The sequence below is a fragment of the Hoplias malabaricus genome, chromosome 13 (genome assembly GCF_029633855.1).
Source record: "Hoplias malabaricus isolate fHopMal1 chromosome 13, fHopMal1.hap1, whole genome shotgun sequence".
NCBI classification, from domain to species: domain Eukaryota; kingdom Metazoa; phylum Chordata; class Actinopteri; order Characiformes; family Erythrinidae; genus Hoplias; species Hoplias malabaricus.
Window position 1 is genome coordinate 22,709,079 of NC_089812.1, and position 13,695 is coordinate 22,722,773.

The 13,695-nt window shown below is 48.9% G+C and overlaps 1 protein-coding gene across 1 annotated transcript in view; it reads left to right on the plus strand.

Annotated features, from left to right (window-relative positions):
- The window catches only part of LOC136664723 (uncharacterized), a 42,044-nt gene that overhangs the window by 7,766 nt on the left and 20,583 nt on the right, over positions 1-13,695 (plus strand). Inside the window, exons 5-7 of the mRNA XM_066642084.1 lie at positions 11,769-12,056; positions 12,139-12,465; positions 12,565-12,702. Coding sequence (XP_066498181.1) covers positions 11,769-12,056; positions 12,139-12,465; positions 12,565-12,702 — 753 coding nt within the window. The remainder of the gene's footprint in view (positions 1-11,768; positions 12,057-12,138; positions 12,466-12,564; positions 12,703-13,695) is intronic.

The following is a 13,695-nucleotide window of genomic DNA, read 5'->3' on the forward strand; positions in this document are numbered from 1 at the left end:
TCATGATGAACTCGCATCCAAGGTCCTTGAGCTCCTTCTGATCCATCTCTTTCAGTGCTTCAGCAAACTCACGTCTAGCTCCAACAAAGTTTGTCCCTTGATCACATCTTATCTGGCGTACCATTCCACGTATGGCGATGAATGAACGCAGAGCATTGATAAAGGCATCCGTGGTCAAGTCGTCAAGCATCTCAATGTGCACTGCTCTGGAACACATACAGGTAAGTAACAGCCCATAGCGTTTTAGCTCCATTCTTCTTTCTTTAATATAAAATGGTCCAAAACAATCCATCCCGCAGTAGGTGAATGGAGGGGTGGTTTCCATCCTGTCCTCTGAGAGATCTGCCATCCTTTGCTGTTCTAGGCTTCTTCGGAACTTCCTGCATGTGGTGCACTTGTAGATTTGAGACGATACTGCTTTGCTGCAGCCTAACATCCATATGCCATTGGATCGGAGCGCATTCATGGTCATTCCACATCCCTGATGGTGCACTCTTTCATGAAAGTGCTTGACGAGTAATGCTGACACATGACTGTCCTTTGGAAGGACTGCTGGATGTTTAACGTGCAGATGTAGGGCAGCATGAGTTAAGCGGCCTCCTATTCTCAGAACGCCTTTGTCATCAAGAAATGGACTTAATTTGTATAGCTTGTTGGCCTTGCTCTTGACTTGTGTCTCCCTGTGGTGCCGAAGGCACTCTATCTCCTTTGAAAATGTTGCTTCTTGAACCATCTTGATAATAGTCAACTCAAACACATGAAATCTTCTGGCTTCATTATTGATGTACCCCAGGACAACCATGGAATCAGTCCAGAAGAATTCTTGTAAACACTTTACTTCCAGTTCTTTCTTGAGCATATCACTGGTACAGACGGCTACCATGGCTGCTGACAGCTCAAGCCTAGGTATGGTGGTGACTTTGGTAGGGGCGACTCTTGCCTTTCCCATCACTAAGGAACAGTGAACTTCACCTGATTCACTGACTGCTCTGAGGTATGAACATACACCATAGCCTGACACACTGGCATCAGAGAAATGATGAAGCTCATAGTGCTGTGCCTTGAAGCTTGATGGAACATAGCATCTTGGAATCTTAACATTAGCCAAGTTTGGTAGATCTTGGAGCCAATGCTCCCACTGAGGTCGCAGATCATCAGGTAAAGTTTCATCCCAACTGAGCTTGCCCCAACACATTTGCTGTAGAATCAACTTTCCATGTAAAATGAAAGGCGCTACGAATCCAAGAGGATCATAGACTGAAGCAACTGTTGCCAACACACCTCTACGGGTAAGTGGTTTCTCTTTGATAACAACTCTGAACTGGAACTCATCAGATGCCATGTCTTTGTCCATAGCAGCTTCAGCACATTCTTCCTTGGGAATGGTTGCGAGGACTTCCTTGCTATTAGAGACAAACTTGTGCAGTCATAGTCTGCCTGTGCTGCAAAGCTCTCTTGCTTCTTTCACCAACTGAATTGCTTGACTTGTAGATGTTACACTTAACAAGCCATCGTCAACATAAAAGTTCCGCTGTATGAACTTGATGGTGTCATTACTGAAGCGTCCCTGTCCTTCAGCTGCAATGTGTTTGAGTCCATAGTTGGCACAGCCAGGTGATGAAGCTGCACCGAAGAGATGGACCCTCATTCGATAGGTGGAAGGTTGGACTTCAAGATTTCCGTTCTCCCACCAAAGGAATCGAAGGTAATCTTGATCTTCTGCCTTCATGTGGAACTGGTGAAACATGCGCTCTATGTCACACATGATTGCAATCTGGCCTCTTCTGAAGCGAAACAGAACTCCCACCATGGTGTTTGTCAGCTCTGGACCAGTCAGGAGATGGTCGTTCAAGGACGTCCCTTGGAACTTGGCAGAGCAATCAAAGACAACGCGTATTTTCCCCGGCTTTTGTGGATGATACACCCCATGATGTGGGATGTACCACACTGGAGTTTTGTGGATGTCTTCTTCTGGGACCTTTTCTGCATCTCCACGAGTTATGATCTCATTCATGAAAGTCTTGTAGTCTTTATTATACTGCTCATCTCTTCTCAGCCTTTTTTCTAGACACTTGAGACGGTGGATGGCGCACATCTTGTTATCAGGTAAGTTGGGTCTGTCTTTCTTGAATGGCAGTGGCATTTCATAATGTCCATCACTCTTACGTATGATGCCCTCTTTCAATTTTGATAAAAATCTGAGATCTTCTTGAGAGATGTGGCTAGTTTCAGAAGCTCTTTCAGCAAAGTCAGATTCCAGCACCTTGATGACATCTGCAGGTAAAATTACTTCCTTGATCTGTGTTCTACAGACATAATACACTTCACTTGTGAGATCTGAAGAGGACTGAAGACCTGGCATCACTTTCTTCACTATGACTTGGTGGCTTACTCCAATTGCATCTCCATAATCAAGGCATGGATTATCATAGCCGACCACACTCCACCCCAAGTCTGTTCTCTGAGCAAAGGGTTGACTTTCTTCACCAGGCACCACTTGTCTTGGTACAAGGGCTTGAGGACAATTGTAGCCGATTAGCAGGCCAACATCACAGCTTTGCTGAGGAGCGATCTCATCTGCAATGTGTTCAAGATGAGACCATACCTTCGCCGTCTCTGGTGTGGGAATATGGTTCCTGTTTGCAGGTATAAACTCTCTGGAGTAGGTCACTGGAAGAGGGATTATCTTGTCTGAGTAGAACCCTCTTACCTGTAAACCAGTCAGTTTCTGGCAGGACACGACTGTGTTTCTTGAAGCCACTGTGGAGAGTCTTAGCTGAACTGGTTCACTCCTTGTATTGAGCACCCTTGCAGTCTCTTCAAGTATAAAGGTTGTGTCACTCTGTGTATCAAGGAGTTGTTATGACCCAGTAGTCGAAATAGGAATGGATCAAAGTCAAAACCAGGCAAACAGAATTCAATATACACAATACAAATCACAGCAGAAAACAAAGCTTCCTAACAGTGTACACAGAGACGTATTTATGATTCCCGCCGGGATGACGTAGACGGAAATGGTGACAGACACAACACATGGACTGGATGGTGGACCGGACTCAGGACGACGAACAAATACACGAACTGGAATATGGAATGAACTCTAGATGGGTGAACAAACATGGACTGGAACAGATTGCAGAACTTATACATTTACATAGATAGTGTGTGTGTGAGAGAGAGAGAACACACACATATACAGCACAGCGTAACAGAGTGCATACACAAGAACTTCACGATTTGGTTCAGCTGTGGCAGAGACCCACACTGGAATTATTGTGGATGTATGGGTGTCTGCTATTCTGGGTGACTCTATGAGATGTTGCATCACGTGATGTGCTTGTTGCTTGATCTTTTGGCTGATCTAGCTTCCCATCATTTGACTTGTCATGGTATCTACCTCCATCAGTCTTTGCTTGCATCCTTTCTTCCTTGGTGCAATCATCATGGAGGCAAGTTGGATGTCTTTTTCCACATGTCTTGCAGATATTCCTGTCTCTGCCATTCTTGGAACGATGGCCCCATTTCAAATAGCCGAAACACAACCTTTTCTCTTGAACAAACTTGACTCGTTCTGTGACTGTCTTCCTTATGAACTTACGACACTCTGGTAGACTGTGGCCTACCTTCTCACAGAAGACACAACTTGTGACCAAGAGCTACTGTGTTGTCTTCAGCTGGATTTGTTACAGCTTGTGGTGGTGAGTAATACTGTGGTGGGCTTCCTTCCTGCTTGATTGCCCTTTTAACCTTCACAGGAACAGGTTGATGGAGCAGCTCATTTATTTCATCATCTGAACATTGACTCTGTTTAGATGTTTGACATGAGCATTTGCTTTGTTCATATACTTGCTGCCGTGCCTTGGCAGCCTTCAGTTTTTTAATCATCTCCAGACGTTCTAATTCTCTGCGCTTGGCTTCTAGCACTCTTTGTCTCTCTGCATTTTCAGCCTCCTGTTTAGCCTTTAACTGAGCAGCTTCAGCCTCCAGCCTTTGCAGTTCTTCAATATGATGTTCTTGCTCTAGCAGTACTTGCAAGGTGGCTTCATTGGCAGCAACTTCTGCAGCTACACTCATTCTGCTAGCAGAAGTTAAACGAGAATAGGTAGAGGTCTTAGTGCTGTGAGAGCTGTCACTCATTTTGGCTGACCTCGTCTCTTCATGACCTCGACTTTGAGCATTTATTGTGTCTAGAATATTCATTGCTTGATGAACGACCTGCTTTGTCACTGTTTCACAGGTGTCAGCTCTACGACGTGTGTCATGGTCAGGAACACTAATGCGTTTAACTCTTCATAAACAGCATTCAAGCTTCTTAAAGCATCGTTCACTTTAGTGACATGTTCATTTAACAAGTCGACTGAGCACTGTCCACTTAGCGTTTGGTTGGCTTTCTTTGTGACTTCCACTTCTTATAGCACACACTGAAACGACGTTCAATACTTCTTACTCGCGCGTCGTGCAGTTCTTGACCTTTCTCTGTCATCTTGCGGACTCTTTGATCTCTTTGTGGCTCTTGTAGAGGAATGAAGTCATAACCTCTTGTACTCTCAGTCACTAGTGAATGCATGTTTGCGTAAGGCTGTGACTCATCTGGTTCGCTTGGTTGTGGCTTTTTGACCATGCAGCTCGCCTGCGTATTCACATCTGCACATTCTCTATCCCTCTCAGACATCTCCTTTGGATACTGTAAATCACTGCTCTTTGGTGCTGTTTTCTGTAGCACTGAGTTCTTACTGTTACTCCCTCTGATATAATGATGACAGCACAGATTTCCTTATTGTTGTCAGGAACGCGGGGCGGACTGACGGAGCGGACGCATTTGCTAAAACACAGATAACCTTTAATAACAAATAATAACAAAACAAAGAGACTATTAACAAAAGACAAGAAACGGGGATCCAGGCAGGATAAACGGGACACGGGGAGTTAAACAGGACTAACGGGACAGACAGACTAAAGAACGAAATGACAGAGGAAATACAGTGACAACGTGGAGACTAATAACGGAGAGACTAAATAACTCGATAAACTTGACAAAGAACGAGAGAACACGACAGACTTGACATGATACAGGGAACAATGACCAACAAACAGGAAGTGCAGGAAGGGGACTTAAATACAAGACACTGACGAGACGCACCTGTGACAGATAACGAGGAGGACTGGTTAACAGATGACACGGACGAGGAGGCGGAGACAAGGACATAAACAAAACATAGCCATGTGCTAAAAGCACATGGCCGGGGACAACAGACATGACAGGACGAAGGCGTGACAGATGCCCCCCCCAAGAACGCGCAACTCCCGGGCGCGTACTCCTAAACCCCCCAGGAGCTGGCACAGGAGAGGGCACGGAAAACAAGACAGACTAAGACAAGACAAGGAACCAAGGGAGACAGGACTCAGGAGAGGACGGGAACAGACACAGGAGCTGGGGACACGACAGGACCGAATATACGAGACTGGACATGGGACATGACAGGAGACTGACAAAGGGGGGCCACAAGAGACGAGAACGGACTGGACAGGACAGGAGTGGACACATGGGAATTGACGGGAGACTGGACTGGAGACAAGACAGGGGACTGAACGTGGGACGGATACGGAGACTGGACACGTTTGGGGACAGAAGACTGGACATGGACAGGTGACAGAACAGGGGACTGGAATGGAGACGGGACTGATGACAGGACTGGGTGCTGGGAATAGACGGGAGCAGAGACTGGTGACGAGACAGGGGACAAGACACTGGACAGGATAGGAACATTAGACTGGACAGGGGTATGTGACTGGACAGAAGACAGGACAGGTGACATGACACTAGACGGATACGGAGACTGGACATGACTAACAGGGGACTGGACATGAGACAGGACAGAGGGTTGGAACGGGGACTGGACAGGAGACGGGACAGGGGTTTGAGACAGAGACTGGACTGGAGACAAGACGGGTGACTGGACGTTGGACAGATACGGAGACTGGACCTGACTAACAGGGGACTGAACATGAGACAAGACAGGGGGTTGAAACAGAGACTGGACAGGGCTGACAGGGGACTGGACATGAGACAAGACAGAGGGTTGAAACGGGGACTGGACAGGACTAACAGGGGACTGGACATGAGACAAGACAGAGGGTTGAAACGGGGACTGGACAGGACTGACAGTGGACTGGACTGGACTTGACAGGGGAACAGGGACCAAGACGTTTACGGGGACAGACATGAATACAGTAACAGGTACAGGGACAGAGACAAAGGCTGACACGGGTACTGGGACAAGGACAGAGACAGGAACCAAGACAGGGACAGACAAGGGAACCAATATAACAGGGGGGTGCCCAGGACTGGCTAATGTCTGTGGGGCAGTCTGAGGAACCAGCCTGGGCACAGTTCTGGGGATCGGCCCTGAAGTCCTTCGAGCCGACCTACGGACATGGACAGGAGCGGCCGTAGCCACAGTCACGGGGACAGGAGCGGCCGTAGCCACAGTCACGGGGACAGGAGCGGCCGTAGCCACAGTCACGGGGACAGGAGCGGCGGGTGCCGCCGTAGTCACGGGGACAGGAACGGCGGGTGCCGCCGTAGTCACGGGGACAGGAGCGGCGGGTGCCGCCATCACGGAGACTGGAGCGGCGGGTGCCGCCAATACCGAGACAGGAGCGGCAGGTGTCGCCATTACCGAGACAGGAGCGGCGGGTGCCGCCATTACCGAGACAGGAAGCCCTGCAGCGACGTCCACGGAGGCAGGGGAACCTGCAACGTCGTCCACGGAGGCAGGGGACCCTGCGACGTCGTCCACGGAGGCAGGGGACCCTGCGACGATGTCCAAGGAGACTGAAGAACGTGCGACGACGTCCACGGAGGCAGAGGAATCTGTGACGTCGTCCACGGGGACTGGAGATACTGTGACGACGTCTACGGAGGCAGAGGAATCTGCGACGTCGTCCACGGAGACAGGAGACAGTGCGACGACGTCCACGGAGGCAGAGGAATCTGCGACGTCGTCCACGGGGACTGGAGACAGTGCGACGACGTCCACGGAGGCAGAGGAATCTGCGACGTCGTCCACGGAGACTGGAGAGGCACGCGTCGCGCTCACAAAGACAGGAGGGGCGCGCGCCGCGCTCACGAAGATAGGCGCAGCTGGAGGCGCCGCGCTCTCGAGGACAGGAGTTCGTGCTGCTCGCCGGGCTCGCGCTGGAGCTGTAAAGGGTTTAGGGGGTTTCACAGGCGCACCCATTAGATCCCCTCGAGGTGCGCCCCTGTTAGCCTCAGACCTCAGAGCTACGGAGGTGAGGCTAACAGCCCCTACCCTTAACGCCCCCCCAAAAATTTCCCCGGAACTGAGGGGGTAATCTACCGTCGAGGGGGGAACTCCAGCACGCTTCTTCCACCGGCTCTTTCGACTCCCGCTGGCGCAACTACTCGATTCACGAGTCGACTCCTCCGGTTTAGGAATCGGAATAGCGCCAGGCAGGAGCTGGAGCCGGCAACTCCCGCTGTAGCAGTCCTTCTGTCCATAATTCGGCTCCTCTGAAGTCCTAGAGGCTACCATTGCACGAATTATGGACGCTTGGACTTCTCCTAACCTCCGAAGGTAACTGTCTGTGCTAGCTGTGTCCTGGCGGTTGGTCATTCTGTCAGGAACGCGGGGCGGACTGACGGAGCGGACGCATTTGCTAAAACACAGATAACCTTTAATAACAAATAATAACAAAACAAAGAGACTATTAACAAAAGACAAGAAACGGGGATCCAGGCAGGATAAACGGGACACGGGGAGTTAAACAGGACTAACGGGACAGACAGACTAAAGAACGAAACGACAGAGGAAATACAGCGACAACGTGGAGACTAATAACGGAGAGACTAAATAACTCGATAAACTTGACAAAGAACGAGAGAACACGACAGACTTGACATGATACAGGGAACAATGACCAACAAACAGGAAGTGCAGGAAGGGGACTTAAATACAAGACACTGACGAGACGCACCTGTGACAGATAACGAGGAGGACTGGTTAACAGATGACACGGACGAGGAGGCGGAGACAAGGACATAAACAAAACATAGCCATGTGCTAAAAGCACATGGCCGGGGACAACAGACATGACAGGACGAAGGCGTGACAGATGCCCCCCCCAAGAACGCGCAACTCCCGGGCGCGTACTCCTAAACCCCCCAGGAGCTGGCACAGGAGAGGGCACGGAAAACAAGACAGACTAAGACAAGACAAGGAACCAAGGGAGACAGGACTCAGGAGAGGACGGGAACAGACACAGGAGCTGGGGACACGACAGGACCGAATATACGAGACTGGACATGGGACATGACAGGAGACTGACAAAGGGGGGCCACAAGAGACGAGAACGGACTGGACAGGACAGGAGTGGACACATGGGAATTGACGGGAGACTGGACTGGAGACAAGACAGGGGACTGAACGTGGGACGGATACGGAGACTGGACACGTTTGGGGACAGAAGACTGGACATGGACAGGTGACAGAACAGGGGACTGGAATGGAGACGGGACTGATGACAGGACTGGGTGCTGGGAATAGACGGGAGCAGAGACTGGTGACGAGACAGGGGACAAGACACTGGACAGGATAGGAACATTAGACTGGACAGGGGTATGTGACTGGACAGAAGACAGGACAGGTGACATGACACTAGACGGATACGGAGACTGGACATGACTAACAGGGGACTGGACATGAGACAGGACAGAGGGTTGGAACGGGGACTGGACAGGAGACGGGACAGGGGTTTGAGACAGAGACTGGACTGGAGACAAGACGGGTGACTGGACGTTGGACAGATACGGAGACTGGACCTGACTAACAGGGGACTGAACATGAGACAAGACAGGGGGTTGAAACAGAGACTGGACAGGGCTGACAGGGGACTGGACATGAGACAAGACAGAGGGTTGAAACGGGGACTGGACAGGACTAACAGGGGACTGGACATGAGACAAGACAGAGGGTTGAAACGGGGACTGGACAGGACTGACAGTGGACTGGACTGGACTTGACAGGGGAACAGGGACCAAGACGTTTACGGGGACAGACATGAATACAGTAACAGGTACAGGGACAGAGACAAAGGCTGACACGGGTACTGGGACAAGGACAGAGACAGGAACCAAGACAGGGACAGACAAGGGAACCAATATAACAGGGGGGTGCCCAGGACTGGCTAATGTCTGTGGGGCAGTCTGAGGAACCAGCCTGGGCACAGTTCTGGGGATCGGCCCTGAAGTCCTTCGAGCCGACCTACGGACATGGACAGGAGCGGCCGTAGCCACAGTCACGGGGACAGGAGCGGCCGTAGCCACAGTCACGGGGACAGGAGCGGCCGTAGCCACAGTCACGGGGACAGGAGCGGCGGGTGCCGCCGTAGTCACGGGGACAGGAACGGCGGGTGCCGCCGTAGTCACGGGGACAGGAGCGGCGGGTGCCGCCATCACGGAGACTGGAGCGGCGGGTGCCGCCAATACCGAGACAGGAGCGGCAGGTGTCGCCATTACCGAGACAGGAGCGGCGGGTGCCGCCATTACCGAGACAGGAAGCCCTGCAGCGACGTCCACGGAGGCAGGGGAACCTGCGACGTCGTCCACGGAGGCAGGGGACCCTGCGACGTCGTCCACGGAGGCAGGGGACCCTGCGACGACGTCCAAGGAGACTGAAGAACGTGCGACGACGTCCACGGAGGCAGAGGAATCTGTGACGTCGTCCACGGGGACTGGAGATACTGTGACGACGTCTACGGAGGCAGAGGAATCTGCGACGTCGTCCACGGAGACAGGAGACAGTGCGACGACGTCCACGGAGGCAGAGGAATCTGCGACGTCGTCCACGGGGACTGGAGACAGTGCGACGACGTCCACGGAGGCAGAGGAATCTGCGACGTCGTCCACGGAGACTGGAGAGGCACGCGTCGCGCTCACAAAGACAGGAGGGGCGCGCGCCGCGCTCACGAAGATAGGCGCAGCTGGAGGCGCCGCGCTCTCGAGGACAGGAGTTCGTGCTGCTCGCCGGGCTCGCGCTGGAGCTGTAAAGGGTTTAGGGGGTTTCACAGGCGCACCCATTAGATCCCCTCGAGGTGCGCCCCTGTTAGCCTCAGACCTCAGAGCTACGGAGGTGAGGCTAACAGCCCCTACCCTTAACGCCCCCCCAAAAATTTCCCCGGAACTGAGGGGGTAATCTACCGTCGAGGGGGGAACTCCAGCACGCTTCTTCCACCGGCTCTTTCGACTCCCGCTGGCGCAACTACTCGATTCACGAGTCGACTCCTCCGGTTTAGGAATCGGAATAGCGCCAGGCAGGAGCTGGAGCCGGCAACTCCCGCTGTAGCAGTCCTTCTGTCCATAATTCGGCTCCTCTGAAGTCCTAGAGGCTACCATTGCACGAATTATGGACGCTTGGACTTCTCCTAACCTCCGAAGGTAACTGTCTGTGCTAGCTGTGTCCTGGCGGTTGGTCATTCTGTCAGGAACGCGGGGCGGACTGACGGAGCGGACGCATTTGCTAAAACACAGATAACCTTTAATAACAAATAATAACAAAACAAAGAGACTATTAACAAAAGACAAGAAACGGGGATCCAGGCAGGATAAACGGGACACGGGGAGTTAAACAGGACTAACGGGACAGACAGACTAAAGAACGAAACGACAGAGGAAATACAGCGACAACGTGGAGACTAATAACGGAGAGACTAAATAACTCGATAAACTTGACAAAGAACGAGAGAACACGACAGACTTGACATGATACAGGGAACAATGACCAACAAACAGGAAGTGCAGGAAGGGGACTTAAATACAAGACACTGACGAGACGCACCTGTGACAGATAACGAGGAGGACTGGTTAACAGATGACACGGACGAGGAGGCGGAGACAAGGACATAAACAAAAAAAAAGCACATGGTCGGGGACAACAGACATGACAGGACGAAGGCGTGACAATTGTACTGATTAGGTTTATTCCTAAACGTAAGAACTGTAATATAAAATTGCACAAACAAATATACAATTATACACAAGTAACTCCAATATAAAGTAGTCCTTAATTTTAGAATATGACATAAGTTTAAACTTGTACAATGAAATGTTTCTTGCCTTGTAAAATATCACTGCTATTTATTCATTATGAATTAGTTCTTAGTGTCAATGTTGACTTTTAACTTCATTAAAACCACATGAATTTAATCCTTAGCTTACACATAAACTTATAGCTAAATGCATACTAGCAACATTAGCAGCAATGCAAAATTTCAACTTCACTTAAACACAAAATAACATTTAAACACAACACAAACGTCATTGGCTGCATTAAATAACAAAGGGAGTATATGGCTTGATCTAGAATGTTCCTTGACACGTGAAAACACTTATTTTAACCTTATTTAACACTTATGTAATTTTCAAGGTTAAAATAAGACAAACATTCTGCTACTGGTGTTATCCGTGCATATAATGTGTCCCCCCTGGAGACCCTTGCCGACATATAGTTCCGCCTCAGTTCTTAATGTCTTTAAGGGGAATTAACCAAAAAATAAAATAAATTATAAACTGTCCAGGTAGGCAGTTACAGCATGAAAGGAAATGTACCACACTTGATCTAGTCGTACTCCAAAAGGAACACCAGAGTGCACTTTTAAAATGTAATTCTATTCATTTAAATCAGTCACATTTAGACACATTTTGACAAGTGTTTTGTTAAATCTCATGGTGAAACCTGTTCCTTTTCCAGTAACTCTACCCACTCCACACATCTCTCTCCATTCCTCAAGAGAGGTCACATGGGGAGAGAAGGTTGATATCAGCTGCTCTGTAGAAACCCAGTTCACAGGTGGATCCTTCTCTCTGATAAAGAGCTCTGGGTCGTTTAGAGAAACCAAGAGTGGGACCTCAGTCACCTTCAGTTTAACAAAAGTGGACTTTGTTCATGAGGGGTCTTACTACTGCCAGTACCAGACCAGAGTCTCCAGTCAAGATTTCAGCTCTCCTCAGAGCAGCTCTGTCCGTTTCTCTGTTGTGGGTAAGATGGGTCTTGTTTGTAGTTGCTGTCAAATCTGAGTCATCATTTGCTGTTTCATATTCAAGTCCCTCTTGTTTTTCAGCGAACCTGCTGCAGCCCAACATCTCCTTCAGTTCTTCTCCTGATGGAGACTCCCACTGGTGGCTTCAAAGCTCAGAGGTGACCAGGGGACACAGCTTCTCCATCATCTGCTTCACAGAGCCACAGTATCCAGGGGGATCCTTCCACTTGGAGTTCAGTGGATCCAGCATCACCAGAACACAGTCAGCTGTGAATCACTCAGCCTCCTTCTTCTTTCCTGAGGCAGATTTCACCCACCAAAGAAACTACAGCTGTGTTTATGAAGTAGCCGTGTCTACACGCACCTTTACCTCCAGTTCCACTCCATTACTGAGCGTCACAGTGAAAGGTAAAGTCTAATAAAGTACTAATATTTGTTCGTTATGCTCCTAAATGTGAAGATAGAAATTTGAAGTGGGGAAAGTTTTGATGGTGATTTCTCCTGCAGCATCCCCTGTTCCCATCATCGCCTCAGGAGTGTCAGAAGGACTGTTCCTCATATTAGTGCTAATCATCATTTACTTCATAAAGAGAAGCAAAAAACAAGAAGTTCATCAGATGGATGTAAAGATGGATCCCAGACATCGTAAGTACAGACTTTTCTGAATTTATAATATATTCTTCTTCTATCATCACTTAATAATTATAATATAATAATATATAATATATCCTATAATATATAATAATACAATATAATATTATTATCATAATTTACTTAATTTACATCATTTACGTAGCAGGTAGTGTCTCTGTCACAGCTCCAGGGTCCTGGAGATTGTGGGTTTGAGTCCCGCTCCGGGTGACTGTCTGTGAGGAGTTTGTGTGTTCTCCCTGTGTCCACACTGTGTCGGTTTCCTCCCACGGTTTAAAAAACACACGTTGGTAGGTGGATTGGTGACTCAAAAGTGACTGTAGGTGTGTGTGTGTGAGTGAATGTGTGAGTGTATGTTGCCCTGTGAAGGACTCGCTCCCCCTCCAGGGTGGCCTTGCGCCCAGTGATTCCAGGTAGGCTCCGGACCCACCGTGACCCTAAAGTATAATCAGGAAAATTATGGGAAATGTGATGAAAGGAGGGCTCAGAAATTCAATCCAGTCCAAATATATTGATTTTTATATCTACATGGGTCAATGATAATGGATGTAATTTACTACCAGATAAATTCAATAAGAGGTCATTTTAATTAATGTGCAGTGACTGCAGTCATTTGTACCAGGGCATGCACAAAAGGCCAGTGAATGGATTAACAGAATAGCAAATGTGTTTGCTCAAATTAAATAAAACATGAACACGAATTGTACATTGTTCCATTGAAATAATTAAAAGACGGGCACTTATTTGTAAATAGTTCCCTCAAATTTATTTAAATGTGCCAACAAACTGTAAATCGTTCACTCAAATTATATTTACCCTCCGCCCACCCTGGGTTCCATAGGCTGAAGCAGTTTTGTTTAACTAACTAACAAACAGAGTAATCAGTTTAACGTTGAACTTATATTTTTCGATTTTAACCAAGAAAAAGTCTATGTGAATTTCATATAGGGCTCATTTGAACATTTTGAACAATTTGCAGATGTGTTC